We start from the raw sequence: 18,417 nt of genomic DNA on the forward strand, positions 1-18,417 counted from the left end.
GAGGGATATTTCCCTGCTGAAACATGCTCTTAAGCCTTCCTGTAATGCATTCTTCACACACACATCACTGAGAAACATTCTCTAGAAAGGAATGTGACACTCACACAGAAAAGAAGAAAGAAACTGGTTTTATTCTCACACACTGAAGTCTTGTTACGGCATCTAGCTGCATTCCCCCTGACTGGCTTCGCCTGCACAAAGATGGATTTTAACAGGGTAGGGCACCAGATACAGACCAGGAGACCAACAGGGGAGGTAAGTAACCCTTTACAATGAGTCAGAGCACGTGGCAAGTGTAACTCAAGATAGGGATTTTCCAGGGACCAGTCCACCCCTGCCAGGTGATCTTGTTTCCTCGAAAAGGCACTTCCAGGACTGGAGTTGGTACAGGAGAGAGGGACAACAGGAGGAAGTACTGGGGGCAAGGGAGGGAGATGCTTCCCAATTTAACCCATTATGGTGTCATGATGGGATGGATGGTGGTGAGAACTGTTGGGTGGTTTTCAGTGTATCAGAAGAAGCAGCAAAGGCCACCTGCAGGGCTGTGCATTGACCAAGGCTGGCACAGAGCCCCAGCACCCACAGGAAGGGGTGCCAGGGCTGAGGCCAGCCATGCTGGCAGGAAGAAGCAGTGGTGGATGTGGCCCACCTGGAGACTGGTGCAGGAGGCAAGGGGATGGGAAGGGGGAAGGCAAACTGGGTGAACTCATTCTGTCCATTCCTTCTTGATGGACAGGTTCCACTCCCAGGTGAGATGGTCGTGCTTGTCATCATCGGTGAAGAAGGATTTGTTGTGATAGGTGCCCCGAGCCAGCATCCCCTTAGGAGCCTCTTCAATAGGTGTCAGGAACTCGTACTCCTCTGGCCGTGGCCCATAGCTGCCAACCATGAATGTGGCTTTGTCCACTAGGAGGAAACAATCCACAGGGAATAAGCCCCTCAGATGGGGAATGATAAGGGAGAGAGGAAGCCATGAGCAAAAAAGCAGAAAGCAGATGGGGGAGAAAGGGACAGTCCATGTCAGCAAAGGAGAGCAGAATCAGTGGGAAGAGCATGTTAGTGAAGCATAAGGACAGCTGGAAGGATAACATGGATGGATGGGCAGGTGAACAGGCAGCTCCGTTTGGACACTCTCACATGTATGTTCTTGTCCTGGTTTGAGACAAATTTGGGAGGAAGCTGAACATTCTGGCTGCTAGAAGGGTGTGAGAATACCCCGCTCAAGAGCTACCTTGATTTCCCACTACTTCTCTTTACTGGTGAGAAGACACCAGTTATGTGTGCTGAACAGGATGCTGAAGCCTTAGCGGTGGTTGCACAAAAATGCATTTGGGGTGTGTGTGTGTGTGTGTGTGTGTGTGTGTGTGTGTGTGTGTATGTAGAAAACGGGGCTTTCCTCTGCCTTGTCCAAGCAGAGCAGCACTGAGGAGAACCCACATGCAAATAACAGGGCCCTGCAACACAATGGGAAGTTTCACAGAGCAGGACTGAATTTTACCAAGTGCTTCCGAAGAGCTTTTAGAGGGTGGGAAGCTCCACACAAGCTGAGCTACTGCACAGGGGGTGGAGAGGAGGAGAAGAGCTCTGTATGGAGAGGCAGTCTGTGGCAAGCGCTATCTAAGCAGAGTCTCTGTGGATTTTGCAGATAATGGTGTAGCATACAGGAACCAGAGCTGGCTCATACTGAGTTCACACAAAACAAGAAACTGCTGTCCTATGTGAAGCAGGCTTATGCACTCTGCTGAGAAATCACCTCCTGAGTGTAAGCATAGGGTGGGATTTGGGGCCAAGGGAGCCTCTGTCCCAGTCCAGAGCTGCAGGAGCATTTCTTTGAGAAGAAGGAACACACAGGGAGGAGCAGTGTTGTGCAGGGCAGGCAGGGCTCTTACTCACCCTTCACCCCGGTCCGGTAGGTGTGCTGCACATATTTCAGTCCCGACACAATGTCCCTGTTTACCTGCAGGAAGTAACCAGAAGCGTCAAGAAAAGAGTTTTGTTTCTGTACCTGATGATTTTCCCCCTCCTTAGGGATATACCCATCTTTGCTCCCTACACAAGACAGCCTCAGCACAGGGCACATTGTACAGGTCCCTAAAACAACTTCTCCTTTAGCAACCTCTGCGCATCTCTTGCACTTCCCATTCTTTGTCCAGCTTTGAAGCTGACTGGAGCACATCAGTAAGGTTCTCAAGACATGCTGATGAAGACAAAGAAAAGTGAAACAGGGAGTTCCTGTTTAGTAATTTTCATACTGGAAACCATACATGGGTAACTAGAGTCATCCCTTCAGCCCAAATAAATGGGCAGCTTTCAGGTGCCCTCTAAGTTCCATGGAGAGCTGGCAAGTTTTTTCTCAAAAGACAGAGGGTCAACTTTCATAATATTTTCTCAAATCTTCCATGGATAGCTTGGATGTATCCAAAGCCACTCCTCTGCAGCATACACTGCCTTCCCACAGTGTACACTATTCAATCTGAAAACAGGATGGACAGATCCTTTTACACACCAGGGTAAAGTTCACACAGTACGAACCCTTACCAGCCGTGGAACTGAGGGAGAGAGTTAGAATAACTCTGGTTAGAATAACTCTAGAATGTCTGGCTTCAGGTATCTCTGATTAACAAGGCACAGATACATATGGAAATATTTCACAGCACAAAAGAGAGCTGGAGGTGTCTTGGGGGAAGAGCATAGGGTGACATTCATCTCTGAGAAAGTAGGACTCAGAAAAAAAGGGAGATCTGTCCTACAGAACCCACAATATTAACACCTTCCCTCATCTTTGTCAGGAGAATTATCTTTCTTCCTTTTCTGCCTTCTCTTCCAAGCCCAGTTTTGAAGCAAGCATTTGCAGAGATAATCAGTTCACTGCTGGATGCCACACTGCAGCGTGGCCAAGTTTCATTTTCAGCTATAAACAGAAGAAGTGGCTGACACTGATTAATGGGTGTGAGGGAGAAATGAGCCCATTTGGGTTTATCACCACCTGAAGAATTCAGGTATCTTCAGCCAAACACTACAATATTACATCTTTTTAATGTGTACATGAAGCCCAGTAATACTGACTGAATCTGTACTTCATAAATAGCCATTCTCTCTTCTCCTGCCTGTTTATTTCCACTTAGTGTTAAGTAAAGATTTTTCAGTGGCTAAAAAGCAAAACCAAACACAGCCAAAACAACCCATCTGGCTTTTAAACCACTTGTTGTTTATCAGTGTGAGGAAACAGAAACCAACTTCAACCTACTTCTTCCAAGGGGTGAGCAAGCAGAAGTGATTTCCTGGAAATATCTCATCCCTTTTTGAGTAGAACAACACCTGAAACTAGGGGAGCTTAGCAAGAGTTCATGTTTTGGACAGATGATGCCTGGCTCTAGTTATTTGATAGACTGCCACTGACTGGCCTTAGCAACTGATAAGAAGCCACTGGAAGGAAAATAACTCACTCTGAAGTGGATCTTAACTCTGTATTCCACCCCTTCCTTTAAGACGAAGGTCTCTTTCTTGAGTGCTTCAAGGTCACCTGCAAGGAGAGGATCAAGCCATTAGCTAGAGATGTCACAGCAAGGATAGAGACCAGGCACAGGGGAGAAGATGGGGGTGGAGTTGCTGTCAGAGGTGAGCATCCCTTCAAAGGATGACACCTGTAAAACGAGTACACAGACGTCTGTGTGAGGTTGTGTTGTGCGACCAAATACACAGAAATTCCTGGGTGTTCATATGTATCTGTGCCCACAGAAGATGATGTCTAAACAAACACAGGTCTGAGCACATATACATAAAGATGTTTAGGCATAGCCTTGCTGCTGAGCATATGCAGGAATGTGCTCCATCCATGCCCAGCCCTGGCTTGGGTGAGAGGAGTGTGTTCCACAGCTCCTGCCCAGCTTGGAAGGCTGCCTGGGCCCCGCAGGGCTCTGCGTGGTTTTGGGTGAACAGGAAGCCTCTCTGCCTCTCCAGGCCCAACTTCCTCTTTCCACAGAAAAGCCCATATAAGGTTCTCTCCCCGTGTCCCCCGGAGCCGGAACTGCAGCATTGCTCGATTCTGAAGTTTCAATACAGCCTGTTACTCAAATGCATGCACATCCCTTGTGCTCATGAAGTCTCATTGAAAGGAAGCAAGCAGAGATGGCAAGACAAATCCAGGAGCTCCTAGCACAGTCTAGATAAAGAAAAAGACCCTCGATATTTTCCTCTGTTACATCTCCTTCTTTTTTATTCATATGTGTGCACCTTAAAATAAGAAACAAGGCTAAGATGACTTCGGAGTTCCTCTAAAACCCACTGTAGCATCCCAAGGGTAAACTCTCTTTTAACTTGGAGCATGTCAGGGCCTTTGCTTGTTCCCCTTTGTGACCAAGGGCAGAGCCTGTGCCTACCTGTAAGGTCCATAGTGATCGGTCCTGGAGCAGAGTCACAAACCAGAGTGAGTCGGGTGACCACCACATTGGGAGCTGTTGGGTCTGCAGGTAGGAAAAGTCAGGGGGAAGCTGTCAGCTTGCAAAATTAAATGCAATCGGAGGAGAATGATGCTGAAGAAACAGGGATTCCTTGCCACACAGGAACTGCATTTCATGAAACACCCTGTAATGCCAGGCTTCCTTAGTACAATAGGAAGCCATGTCTACCCGGTCCTTCCACATGGATCCCTCTGGCCTCCATGACAATACCTAGAGGTGGTCTTTCCACCACAGAAAACTTCCTTCTTAAGATCATTCTGAACAACAAGACCACCTTTCAGCATAGGCTGATCCCTTAATAACTCCTCAAAAGTCCTCTGAGACCTATATGTCTTCCACCACAAGTTCTTTTCCAATGCCAGCATCCCCCAGTAATCTTCCTAACACACTTCCTAACACCTAACCCATCTTCCACGCTTCCTTTACGTGCAATCCTTCCTTTCCACCTGTCCATCCAGTCCTCCAGCACAAGCAGTGCATGTCCCTGGTCAAACAAAATCCCTTTTCTTGGAAGCAACCTTGCCTTATGCCCACAGCACACTGCTGCAGTACCTCTCCCCAGTCCCTCCCTATCAGTGTGCCCCAGCCTACCTACTACCACAGGTCCATCTCCCAGCAGGGACTTCTTGTACTTAGCGAGGCTTTCATCATCCTTGTCCAACTCTTGCAGCTCCTGCAGTGTTTTCTGGGGAGGAGGTTTGTAGTTGAGTTTCCCATCCAGCTCATCATCATCATCCTCCACATGAGGTTCTTGCGTCTTCTCAGTCATGGTCACTTGGTCTGGGAGACAGAGGAGGGGACAGTCAGTGAGATTGCTGTGGCTGGGAGCAGTGTCCCCAGGAGCACTCACTCCGGGCACAGCGCGGCTCAGAGCCCCTGGCGGGCAGGCACCCACCCCGCGCCGAAGGCAGTAGGATTCCTACAGGCAAATGGCGACGGTGATCGGCTGCAATCCAGACACTGCCGTGCTGATATTCTGGCTCAAACACAATCCCCCTCTACCCCCGCTCCTCTCTCCCTGCAGGCACCACGCGCACACGCAGACCTACACCATTCTTCCCTCCAGGGGAGGAGGTGCAGGAGCAGAGGCTGAAACCAGAGTGATTTACAGCCACTCTGCAGCACGGTTGTGGCCGGCAGCCCTGCAATTACAAGCCATCTACAAGGCTTCGGTGCTCGCAGGCTATCTGGCACAAAGAGCTCCTGCCACACACTGGAGCACAGGGAAACAAGAATAAAAACCAAGGACAGATGTTTCGCTCACCCTCTCATAATGGGTTAAAAGCCACATTTCGCAGAAAGATCGAATACCTGAGAGCCGCTTCCTTAGACTAGCAAGTCATCTGAAGCTCTCAAGGAAGCGGGCAGGATAATCTGTTTGCTGGCATTCCGTGGGCTCCTACTAACAGCTCAATTCAGGCACCGATCAGGACTCCTTCCCACTGCAGATGGAAGCGTGATGGTGACCCCAGAACAGCCATGCATGCCGTGCTGCTCCAGTGGTGCTTCTCGGAGTGGAGAGGCAGGACAGCTGGAGCTGAATGGCAGAAGGGCACTGAAACTGCTTGGGTGGCATCCCAAGTGGGAGCCAGAGCAGGGAAATATCAACCAAGGGGCAGCATGGGATGGGGGAGCAGGAGACAGGGAGGCAGGAGAGGTAATAATGCTGTTCCAGGTGCCCCTCAGTCAGCTGCCTGCCTCGAGGAGCCAGCCACATGGTCCTAGCCACCTTCCCACTCTTCAGAGAAAGGCTGAAAAACAGAGCAGTGCCCTGGTACAGTGGCAGTTGTCATAAATGACCAAACCATTCCTTGCTCTTTGGCAGCCAGAGGATTTGATCAAGTTACACAGATCATTCAGTTCACTTCTACTTATGCTTCTTTGAGACTGTTCCTACTAAAAAGTCCCCTTCTGATTGCTTGTGGCCTTAATATTTTTCCATGCTCCCGAAAGTTAGATTGGGAGCCAGTGGGATAGCTTTTTCATTCATTAAAATAGAAAAGAAACACCAACAAAATAAAAAAGAAAAAAACAACTGTTCAGGGTGAATCAGCAAGTGGTGTCAGGCAACTCTGAGTAGTATTATTCAGACCTCTCAGAGCAATTCCACTGCAGGGAAGAAAAACAATCAAGGAGTGGTAAATTGGCATGTTGCAAAGGGACAGAGAAGGACTGAGCAGAACACAAACAAGACGATTTAGTCAGGTATTCTAATTGGAAATGGCCACTGCAAAACGAGTTTGCAATTCTGCGGTGAGGAGCAAGTACAGAGTGGGCAGATGAGAAATAAGAGGGAATCTCAACCCAAACAAACAGGAATAAAAACAGTTTCCAGCATCTGAATAAACTTGTCTCAGTTCATGCCCAGTTCTAGGAGTGTGAAGTACCCAAATACCATAGGAAAAGGCTTGTCCTCAGGAGAAAGGAAAACGAAAGCTCTTCCTGAAAGCAGCAATTACACACGCCCCACCACTCTGTGGCCCCAGCACAGTCACCTCAGAAAGCCTCACAATTCCGTCAGTGCCGTTCCACATTCAGCACAGGAGGAGGCTGTGATTAGCCACCACAGCCACTGCCAAGTCTTGCCTTCCACTTGGGCTCCAGCTGCAGGTCTGAGCACTGATCAGAGCTCTCTCACAATAAGTACCAGGATGCATCTGCCACCAATACAAGCACAGACCAGAGGTGCCTGCCTGCCCCCATCCTCCCATGTCCACCTCTTGTAGTTTTTCCCAGGAGAGGCTCAGACGCGGGACATGGAAAGAGGCATCTCTGTCCACATGCAGAGAAAAGGCAGAGTCAGGACTGGACCAGCTAGTTCTTCCTCATCCCTCAGACCTTCTCTTTGCACCACACATGCTGCAGACTGTCCCTGCCAGCCTGCAGGGGTGGCTCACTTGAGGGGGAATGCTTTTAGGTTCTGAAAACCTCCCAGAAGTGGGGGGGGGGGGGGGGGGGGGAAACAACCTGCTGTGCCAACAGCGAGATCCTGCAGAGAATAGGACCAGCCGGGCTGTCTGGGATGAACAACCTCTGGCTCACAGGCATTTCAGGATGGCACCCATCAGACCAAGTTCTGGCATTTTTCCCCGAGCCGTGGATCTGACACTGCCTTCCTGCCAAACTCCAAGGCAGGCGGTGACCAGGAGGAAAGCTCCTATCTCGGCAGCTCCTGCCCCTACTTGCTCCAGAGCTGGTCCCTCTGCAAGCTGAGACACATTCCTGAGCTCAGTCACCACTACTTCCCCAGAGACATCATGTTGTTGTCGAGGTTCCTGAGTTTCTGTGCCACTGCTCAGACCAAGGGCTATTATGGAGTCCCCCCATTCAGACCAAGAGTCTCACTAAAATTAGAAAATTAAACCTAAATTGCTATACGCAAGGAGGAATCTGTGTGGTTGGTGTCTTGCCCTGCCACATTTTTCTTGCTTTTCTGCAGCCCCAGCCCGCAGTCCTGCTTCACCTGCACCCCTGAGACCTGGTAGCACCCGTGAAACAGCAGGGAGAGAGCAATGGCAGGGTTAGGGATCCCTGTTGGAGAGAGATAGCAGCAGGAGGCAAAGGAATCACGCCTTGGCGAGAGGTGGGAGCGTCTCGCAGCTGGGCTCTGCCAATGCCGTGGACAGACAGCTGCCCTTGCACCTGCAGCAGGAGGGGACAGTGACAAGGTGGAGGGCAGGCACCTCCTCGGCCCCCCCATGCCCCCACGGAGCGCAAAAAGGGATGTCAGAGGGGCAGCATTTTACTTGCCCTCCGCCTGCTCATCGCTTCTCCAAACCAACCCCTGGCCGAGGGCTTATCTCCAGGAAGCGGGTTGAGCAGGGAGGAAGTAATTTTCCGCGATGGGGGAGAAACACACCGGCCTCAGCAGCGCCCCCAGCCCCGGCCTCCCCATCCCAAGCCTCGGGGTGCGGGGACAGAAGGGCAGCCCATCGCCCGGTGAGCGCCGGGTACCACTCCGCAGGGATACAGCCGCCGCCAGCCCAGGACCGCGGGGGCCTCTTCCCTTCCCCTTGCCCTGCTCCTCCGCCCCACCGCAGCGCGGAGCCTGACCTCCCCCTCGGGTGCGGGCAGGGCTCTGCCCGTCCCCCCGGGCAGCACCGGGCACGGGTGCCGGTCCCCGGCAGCAAGGAGCGCGAAGTTGCGGCGGCGGGGAGGGAGCGAGCCGGGGGTGCGCCCGCTCCGCTGTCCCTGCCCGGCTCCCCCGCCCGCGGCTCCCCGCACTCACCGGCGGAGCGGCGCCTGCGGCCGGGGTCCTCCTCTGCTGTCAGCGCTCAGCCTCGAGCTTTGGCAGTTGGAGCAGGAAGGAAGTTGGTGAAGAGAGGGGGGAAAAAAAAATAACACTCACACGCAGCGAAAAAAAAAAAAAAAAAAAAGAGAGAGAGAGAGAGAGGGGGGGGGGGGGGGAGCGAGAGAGAGCCGCGGCAGCAGCCCACCCGCAGAGGAAGCCCTGCGCGGCCCCGCATGCTGCGGCGCTCCGCCGCCTGCCCCGCTTTGTCTGCGCCGCGCCGCGCTCCTTTGGCGCAGAGGTGCCCCGGGCTTTGTCTGCCGAGCTGAGCCCGGCCAGGGACGCGGCAGTGCTCGCCGTGCAGCCGAGGGCTGCCGTGCCTGACAGCGAAGGGGTGATGGCTTTGTTTTTCTCCGCAGGCTTTTGTTTGTTTGGTTGTTCTTTTTGTTTTGTTTTCCTGGTGTAATTAAGGTCCATTTCAAAAACTGGCGCTGACTTATACCGATTAAAATATGCGGAGTGTCAGGTTGTGTATTCCTGCGTACGTGGGAAGATGAGGAGTGTTGCAAATGGAGGTTCTTATGAACCTCATTTTTTCCTGCTACCTGCTGCACTTAATCAGCTTATTGTTCCCAACTCCCAGCCGTTCTCACACGAGCAGTTTCAAAGATCAGCTACCTCGGGAAGAAAAAGCTCTCGTTTCCCAGGGATGCTGAAATGATCTAAAAGATTTTACACTGCTTACTCTGAACTATCAGCAGATCTCCACTTTCTTTGCCCCTCATGGAGTGTCCACTTTGTTCGTCAGTCACATAAATCCTTCATGTACATAGTCCTCAGTGCACAACAAATTAGATCATTGGTTTGCAAATGAGAAACCCGGGCCTGCAATGACTGATAGACTGCTCTTAATGCATTTACAGCAGCAAAACAAGCAAAGCGTATCTATTGCCAATAGGCTTACATTCGCTGCCCTGGAACCACATATCCATTAAAAGTGTTTATTGTAAACAAATTTTTAAAGGTTGTAAACAACTGAGGAAAAGGGCTCTTCTTCAGGGATGAACAGGTCTCAGAAGAGGGGGACTGATTTTTTCAGCCAGATATTGCTTTCATTTAGGTTATGGGTGGCACAATGATTCTTACCTCATGAATTTCTAGGGAAAAACGGAGGATATGTCTGCTGACAATGGATCCCCATTTATCAGGGGCTATAGCCTCAGAAACATTTCAATCTTCCATTAATTACTTTCACCATCAAGAAAAATTATTTTATTCTCTGCCACTCTTTTTCACTGTGACGCTAACTCTTCCCTTGGGCCAGCACAAGGGACCTGACTTGAATACAGTACTGAGATAAGTTCAAATGGTACCAGGGGGAAAAAAAAACATATAAGCAAACGTGTAAGTATATATTGGTGAGTTTTCAACCCAGATAGGTTTCCCCATACTTGTTCATAATGGACAAATGTGGCTAAACCTTTATGCCAGCACCAGTGGCTGAGTGGGATGGGGATGCAGAAAGGACAGAGCAAATTCTTTCAACTACAGTGTCTCTTTATGGCAATACATACTGTTCATTTTAGCAGTCCTGGCCTGGGAAAGCTGTGAAGAGTTGGATGTGTTAACTATAGAGAGATTTGAGGAAGCCTCTGTGGCTTGTACATCAGCTTCTTGTCTTGGTTTCTCTGCTGTGTGGACTGACTCTCTGATTTCAGTTTAGAAACTGAGCACATTTTAGCTGAGAGGAGATGTGGGTTGAGGTTACTGTTCACTCGTGGCTGGGTTTGAAATTTCCTTGGTTTTAGTGACTGTGTACAGTGCAATTTTAAGTGGTGTTATTGCAATCATTCTTGCTGAGGAATAGTCGAGATTAGCTCGGTGTCTTTTGTGGGTTTCTTTTTAGTTAAACACTAGACTGCATGGGTGTAGCTATTTGCACACTATTTCTAAAAGTATGTGATCATAAATTAAGATCAGCTTGTCCACAAAAATGCATAAAGGTGTAGCAATGTGTAGCTGTGTGCCACCATATGTATGTACATTCAGCCTACATGGGTTCATCTGCCTAGCATGCAGGGGAAACAGATTTTACTCCTAAATTAAAAATTAGTCAGTATGTAATAATGAGGACACCATGTAATTGCTCTGTGCCTCCTCTTCCCATTGGTAAGCAGGGTGAGAAGGAGCTGTAGACATTGGAATCACACTATGCCAAGCAGATGGGAACTTAGGAGCCAGGCTTCTGATCCTTTGGGTCAGCATATCCAGCATCCTGCTGGGCATCCACGTCACTGCTCTGCTGGAAGAAAGGAAAGGTTTGAACCAATGGAGCAGAACATCACTGAAAGCAAATCTCTACCACCAAGTATTTAATCTGATGCAATGCCATGAAGATCATCTCTTGGCAGACATTGTCCAACCCCAGCAAGTTCTTTCGTCTGTGACAGGAGGAAGCAGGAACAACAGCTAAAGTGTACCTGCTTTATTGCAAAAAGCATGGTAAAATTTCAAACGTGTTCTTAATTGGAAAATTGTATTTTTTACTTAAAATATTATTATTAGGTCTTATTTAATTTTACCCCACCAATAAGAATAGATTGTACAATTAGTAAACCACATTGATCAGTGTGATCAAGTGCTAGTGTTTATTTCAAAAAGTTTATGCAAAATTTTAAACACATATCCTTCAGCTGCACAGCCTGTACTCCCAACAGTCATATACGTCTGTAGCATCCTATTGGAAACAACAAACCTTGACTTTTGTTAAAACCATAAAATTTTAAAAATTAGGCATTTTTTTTCCCCTCTTTGGATTTGGATTGCTGCCATTAGGTATCCAGTATTTCTGGATTTGAATTTTTACAGTGGAAGTACATTGCAGCTTTGTGCTGCTAAATGTCATCTCCATCTTCTGTGCAACAGGTTGCTGCATTTGAGGAACAGCACTACTTTATGACCTTTAGAAGTGACTAATCCAGAAAAAATTCACCTGTTTGAATCTCTTATTTCCACCTACTTGTAATTTCCAAGCTGTCTAATTTGGAGCTGAAATTTCCCAGGCTAGAAGCTCTGAGGGGAAAAATGAAAAGTTATTTCAGTCCAGGTAGGAAATCCATTTTAGTGACTTTAAGAGGCTCAACAGAATAATACTTTTTAATGCTGCTCTTGTAAAGTGATTTGTTTTGGAACTACTGCATTTTCACTGAACTCGGTACATAGTGTTACTAACTTTTATTTCTCTCTAATGAATAATGCTGCTGAATCCTGTCACTGTCATGAGTTTTGCCTCCTCCTCAAGCTTTTTACAGTCTCCAGGAAGGCCACAGGTGACACGCTGGGAAGACAACCTCACGGTTCAGCAAATTCACGTCAACAGGTGCTGCCAGGTGAGTGTCAGTTTTGGCCGTGGGTGTCCCCACATGGTGTCCCCAGATGGTGTCCCTCACTGCATGCAGAGATCCTCTTCTCTGCAGAGGTGGGAGGAGGTAATCCAGTCCTGGGGCCGTCACGAGGGGATGGGAATGGGCAAGGTGACAGGTCAGGGAGCTCAGACGTGAGACTTTTCCCTGCCGTGTGGGGGAGCATTCACTGTGCCACGAGGTGCCATCCAACTCTGGTAATCCCAGCACTGCCTTCTCTGACTCTCAGTTAAGCGGGATAAACAGGTGACACAGCCAGTGAAGCATGAATTCATCCCCTCTGAATAAAACACAAATAAGGCACAAATTGCCCCAGGACTGGCTTTAAAAGTCAGCATCAAAAGGTTGATCCTGCTGTGCCTGGGAGAGTTGGTGTCTCTTTTCTTCTCACTTGGCACTACTTACCCCTTCTAAAGTGCTGCAAAGGAGTGTGCAGCCCTTGGGGTGGGAAAAGAAGAAAGGGATGGAGGCTAGATGAAATGCCAAGCAAGGGAGCCTATATTCAGCATGGAGAGCAAGGGGAGAGAAGGCACTTTGAGGTGCTGATGCACAGCTCTCAGTAAGGGTTTAACTGGGTTTCCCAACCCCAAATCCCATGGGAATCCCTTCAAACCACCTAACCACTGGACTTGAGAGCCCTCAGCTGGATGAGGAGCTGACCCCTGAAAACATGACTGTGTGCTCCATCTCTCCATCTCCTCCAGAAGTGATTTCTTTGAAAGATGGAGAGATTGGAGATTTAATACTTGTCTAAGCAGCTTTCAGGCTTGTTAAAGTGCTAATCCCATAACCCCCCATCACAAGCCTGAAGGTGTGCAAAGACTTCACATGTCGCTTCACAATCCCCTGAGGGAGCAAGGGAAACAGGAAGAGAGAGGAAGGAAAAGGATTTTGTTGGGGTTGAGAGGGTAGGGACAAAACAGAGCCTGCTTCCTCCAGAGGCTAGCCTGAGAAAGGCTGAGGATGGACAGAGCAGCTCAGTGAAGGAGAGAGAGGGAGAGTTAAGTTGGTGGGAGGGGTGAGTGAGGGGACAGGGCTTGCTGAAGGGGAGATGGTCCCTGTCATCAGGGAGCAGGGGTGTCTTCTCTGCATCCCCTGAACTCCAGAGCTTGGCATGCAGGACAGCAACTTTTGCTCTCCATCCCCTCGCTAGGTGCCGTGGCAGAAGTCAGTGTTCTGCAGGTGAAGGTGTCCTAGAGAAGTCACCCACCAGAACTGGATTTAAAAGGGGACTGGATTATTTTAGGGCCTCTCAGAAAACAGGTGGTTATGTAAGGTCAAATCTCAGCAAGTGTAATCAAAGCTCAGTTCTAAGCTGATCACCAAGCAGGGTGTTAGGAGGTATTTATTCAAGCATTCCTCCCTGTATTGTGACTTTCCTCTGAAACAGCCAGAGCTGAAGCTGGGACTAAATTAGGAGAGCTGTGGCGTCCTCTCCTCCTCTGCTGACCTTGGGAAATCTCCCTTGCCAGCTGCACCCTGACATTCCTGTGCTAAACAGTAATCTCAGCAAGGAACTTGATTTCATACCAGAATTTATGGCTTCTGGTCAGGTTGTGTCCAGCCTCTGGCTAGCTCTTAGGTGCCTTATGTGCCTTTGTGCTTTGCCTGTAGCTCAGGCCATGCTGCTTGCAGCTCTATAATGTCTCTCAAAGCCATGAGACGATAATTACCAGCCTCTCTGTGGCAATGTTTTTCCTTTATTGTGCTTGTGCTGTTCACATATTATTGCTCTCACAGCCCTGCCTCCATAAACCCCCACAGTGTTATTATGGTGGATTCTCGTGGAAGAACTGGTGTGAGAATTGCTGTTCCTCCCACTCCTTTTTCTCTTGTATTGCAGACTTTCCTGTATAAAGGAGAAAAACAAACGTGGTGTTGAACAAAAGAGCCAGTGGCTATTTAAATTCTCAGTAAACATTATCCAGTTCTATATATTCACAGAAGATTAACAAGCAATGAACGTGCAGCATTCGCACATGATGAGCGTTCTCCCCCTAGATCTAATAGAAACATACCCAGAAATAACCCAGAGGAGTTTAAATGGGTCTTGATGAAAAGTATATCATGCTAAGGGAAAGCATGGCAAGAAATCACCATACTGATCATTTTCACTGTCATCACCTGCAGCATCGGAGAGTCCTCAGAGGAGGATTTTCCTCAATCGTTGCTGGCCTGTAGGGAAAAATTCACCTTTTTATCTCTCTTCTCTTCCTTTATTTTCTTTTTCTTCCTAGAAATAACTTCCAGCATTACAGTTAAAGTAACACCATCAGCTGTCACTGTGCCACAAATAAATCCTAGTGCATACAAAACTGTCAGCACATCCTTTGTACAACATGTGCATGCCCCACATGCAATGATGACTGCTAAACAATTCACTTTTTCTTGGTGTGTTTATGATGCTTGGCTGGACTAGAAAGCAAGCTGCAATTCCAGGTCCTTGGCACAGAAATATCCTTAGCAGCCTCCCAGTAAGAAGCTCCAATGCACTTCGTAGAGGTGTGTACCTCCAGTAGGAAACAAGAATGTAGAGGATCTAAATTTTCAAAAAAAAAAAGGTTGGAATCCGACAGTGAAAGGTCATTAAAAACAAAAACAAATGAACAGACAAACAAACATTACAACATTAAGCTCTACACTTGTGCAAGATCCTGAGGGGAAAACAGAAGTCTTAGTACCAGCAGTACACCAAGGCAATAAAAGGAGAAAATATATATTTTTTAATTGGTTCAGATTTTCATCCTCTGGCTTTTCCTCTTCCACAGTTATTTCCACCAGGGATCTGCTATCACATGGCAGCTAGAGTATTTAACATCCATGTGTCTGGGAGGTGAGCAGCAACCCAAGAGACAAGATAATGGAGCAGGAGGAGCTGCCTCCTCTGCCCATTAGTCAAATGTTCCCAAGGAGAGTGTGAGATGCTCCCCAGAAGCAATAATTTCTTTTTGAAAGCCTCAACTGTTACATGAAAAAAAGATTATAATAATGATGGCAAAGGGTTGAACTGAATGAGATTGCACAGAGGTGCTTTTATGTGGTAGGAGGAGGAAGGAAGAATGCCTGTTGCATGGTGTGAAAGCCATGGGAAGATATGTGCCCCCTTAAAAAGAAGAAGAAAGAAACATTTTGCCAAAATGTTTAGGAAAACCTTCCTTTATTGGGCTGCTGGTTGCCAAGGAGAAATAATTGATCATTCAAAAAAAAAAAAATATGAGAAAAGGAGCTGTCAGGAAAGAAGATATCTGGAGCTAATTTGTGCAGTTTCCTCTTTTTCTTCTTCTTCTTCTTCTTCTTAGCCCAGTGACACTGAATCATTTGCTTCACTGTTTTAAACTGAATAAAGCTCTGGAAGTATCAAATGTCTATTTAAATAAAAACACACCTTTTTTTCTCAAGAATGCAATATTACTTCTCTGTTTAGTTCAATGCCTGATCATTTTAGAGAGTGCTAGTGTACCATTTAATTGCTGTTCACAGGCACACAGAATGTAATTCATGCAGAAGGAATCAATTATGAGAAAAGAAAATTCTGAATAAGACCCTTGAGACAATACTGTGGAAACTCTGTGATTCAGGTACATTTTTTAAGGGCAACCACAAGTTCTGATTTATAGCAGTCACATAGATAACCAGATTAACTACCTGGGTTTGATAGAAAAAGGAAAAATACTAAGTTTTGGTTCAATATATTAATGTTAAGCTTGTTCTGTGAATGTCATCCAGGAGAAAAATAATCTTATAAAAGAAAAAGCAGATATTTTAATTGTGGGCAGAGTGAAAACAAGAAAGACATTATGCTTTTAAAAATGATCTAACAAAGTCAGTCCTATTGTGTCATTACCAACAGCCTGGATGCAGACATTAAGCAAAGTCAGTGCACAGAAAGGATGCTCACTAATGATATTGCTTTCTCTTGGGACTACTTTGCAATGAGCATGGGGATGCTCTTAAACAATGAATCACAAAGCAGTTAGAAACAACTGAGCTTACTGTGCTGCATGGCCAAGAACATCAGTCTCCTCAGCAGATGCCTGCATGGCTAAGTCTCATCTGCAGGTCTATGAGCTTTCTCTCAACAATCTCTTCTATATTTACAAATAAAAAGCATTAAAATGTAGTTCTCTCTCTTGAGATATGATGGTGAAAAGTGGTATAAAAAAATAAAAAAGAGAAGAGGATTTATTTTGGTTTTCCTTGCATTCATGCCTTGTATTTATTCTGTAAGTTAATAAAATCTTGTTAACATAGCAGTCCTGAGTGTGAGTGTGAGAGGCTTAGACTTCGTTATCTGTTCCAAGAAAGGCCAGACTCACTACTGAGAAGAAAATATAGCTCTGGTAACTAATGAAGTGTAAGACAGATGACATGGCTTTATATCATCTGCTATAAAAAGCCCCAGAATGTCCTAAAGCATTTGTGCCTGGAAGCCTGGGGCCTTTAATGATGTTCTGACGTGTGCAAGTAGAGCACCCTTGACTGAATAAGAAAAGCAGGGACTTCATTTTTCCTGAAGAAGTTTTGGCAATGGCCATTTGACTTTAGGACTTAGTTATGTCTCCAATACCTGGTTTGTAGCATGGATAGGGCCATTGCTGATAGTTCAGCAAAACCTTATCACTTGATTTATATTTCCTCAAAGGACCCTTTTCTCCAGGTTGGTCGTGAAAATCTCCCTCTCGAGCCCTGGTAGGGGAAAAACAGATCTCAGCCTCTTTTATTGCTGCCCTAATGCCACAGAAGCCTTCAGGGTATGAGTGGAAGTTTATATCAAGATCAGGCTCTTCTGCAAGCTGAGCTCGGTGATGCTGAACATAACTTTTGTGTCCAGCAGCAGGCACAGATTCCCAAAGTCAGCACACCCCATTTATTGCAGGCTGTTATAGATGCTTAATCCTGACACCAGAACAACTGTGCAAGATTTCCTGAAGGAAAACTGATGAAACTCTCCATGAGCATGCCTTCTTCTCGGCATTTTTAATGGTCTGATTTGCGTGTATTCAAACAATCAAATATCCATACCAGGGAAAGCCCAATCCCCTGTATCTGTTTCTCTTTTCTACACTAGCACAAATGACATGAGGCTTAGGAGCATGGTCTGCATTGCAGGAAGAGGATGCAAGCATGTGAGTCCTCATTTGCAGACACCTTATTACACCGAGTTTCTCACCAAAACACTGTTGACATGACAGCCTCACTGATCTTCTATGACACCAACAGACAATCCCATTCTAAATCCAGATCCTACCATGGTTCTCTCTGCCTGTTTTCAGGAGAAAAACCAACATTTTACTGCCTGGTTAATTCTCTGCTCACTTCCAGTTGGGTGTATTATTGTGGCAAGTGATAAATCTCTATCAGTGAGGCACAAAGTCTCCCAGGTATGTGGCACAAGCTTGTAGAAATACATTTCAAAAGTTATTGTGGCCCACAACAACCACAGCCCTTATCAGCTGCATCCTTGAGTCTGTGCCTCAGCTGGGATTTCCTCCCACTGTCCCATGAGCTCAGTCAGCCTCTGGAAAAATCACTGTCTTGTAAACTTGTGTTTTCTTTGTCATTCAAGTGAGCTGCTATTTCTGGCATAACTACTGTTTCCATGGCTACACCAGCTCATAAATAGGGTCAGAAACCTTGGAGACGTTTTTTAAGTGATTCCTTGGAACAGAATATAATCTGGCCAGAGGTGATGAAGCTCAGTAGTTTTCCTCTGAGGCCACGAAGACTGCACTCCTGCTACCACCTGGACACCATTGTTTCTTGTGCAGCTCTGGTCTGGATCAAATGGCAACTGTTGTGGCCAAAAAAGTTGGCACTGGCTTTCCTGGGGAAGAAAAGCCTGGGCAGGGAGGGACAGGGATTGGGAGCTCAGTCCCTGGGCAGGACCTGTCACCCATCTGGTGGGGCAGCCAGGCACAAACATGAAGCAGGTGCCTCTTGCTCTGAAAAGAAGTTGTGCACCCACACACCTGCAAAGTAAATGCCATCCGCTTTGTGAGGGGAAGGGAGAGAGAGAGGATGGATGCAGAGAGAGGACTGATAATCCTGGGAGATAAGAAAAAACATGAGAAGTGGGGCCCTTTAGGGAATTTCAGTCATGTTTTGTCAGTGGTAAAAAAAACAACATTCATGTGACGCCATGGAAATGTTTTTCCCGCAGTCCACTTTTGTTAAAGGGAAACGAGACAGGTTTCATTGGGAAAACAGGAAAGCAAAGGGAGTATTTTGAAAACAAATAGCCTGAACATATGTAAATTTTTAAGCTTCAGGAAAGAGGAGTAGAGGGCTGTACAGCTGATTTTCCCAG

At 47.2% G+C, this 18,417-nt stretch overlaps 1 protein-coding gene across 2 annotated transcripts; it reads right to left on the bottom strand.

Moving 5' to 3' along the window:
- Positions 1-111: 111 nt before the first annotated feature.
- On the bottom strand, positions 112-8,754 carry ARHGDIB (Rho GDP dissociation inhibitor beta). Of its 2 annotated transcripts, none has more exons than XM_062491400.1 (6): positions 8,689-8,754; positions 5,052-5,240; positions 4,380-4,463; positions 3,447-3,523; positions 1,894-1,957; positions 112-906 (listed from the first exon to the last, which is right to left on the bottom strand). In XM_062491400.1, exons 2-6 carry the CDS (start codon positions 5,227-5,229, stop codon positions 707-709), a joined length of 603 nt encoding a protein of 200 aa, XP_062347384.1. In that variant the 5' UTR covers positions 5,230-5,240; positions 8,689-8,754; the 3' UTR covers positions 112-706. The 2 variants fall into 2 exon arrangements, with proteins under 2 accessions (XP_062347384.1, XP_062347383.1); XM_062491399.1 differs by lacking the exon at positions 8,689-8,754 and adding an exon at positions 5,772-7,063.
- Positions 8,755-18,417: the final 9,663 nt, after the last annotated feature.

This window comes from Cinclus cinclus, chromosome 4, assembly GCF_963662255.1.
Source record: "Cinclus cinclus chromosome 4, bCinCin1.1, whole genome shotgun sequence".
In the NCBI taxonomy this organism is placed as follows: domain Eukaryota; kingdom Metazoa; phylum Chordata; class Aves; order Passeriformes; family Cinclidae; genus Cinclus; species Cinclus cinclus.

What these genes read in the sequence shown, in the direction of transcription:
- ARHGDIB (XM_062491400.1), bottom strand. Translation starts at nt 5,229, where the DNA reads ATGACTGAGAAGACGCAAGAACCTCATGTGGAGGATGATGATGATGAG. An exon ending in AGATGGACCTGTGGTAGTAG is followed by an intron (nt 4,464 to 5,051) that starts GTAGGCTGGGGC and finishes TCCTACCTGCAG; the next exon opens with ACCCAACAGCTCCCAATGTG. An exon ending in CTACCGGACCGGGGTGAAGG is followed by an intron (nt 907 to 1,893) that starts GTGAGTAAGAGC and finishes GTTTCCTCCTAG; the next exon opens with TGGACAAAGCCACATTCATG.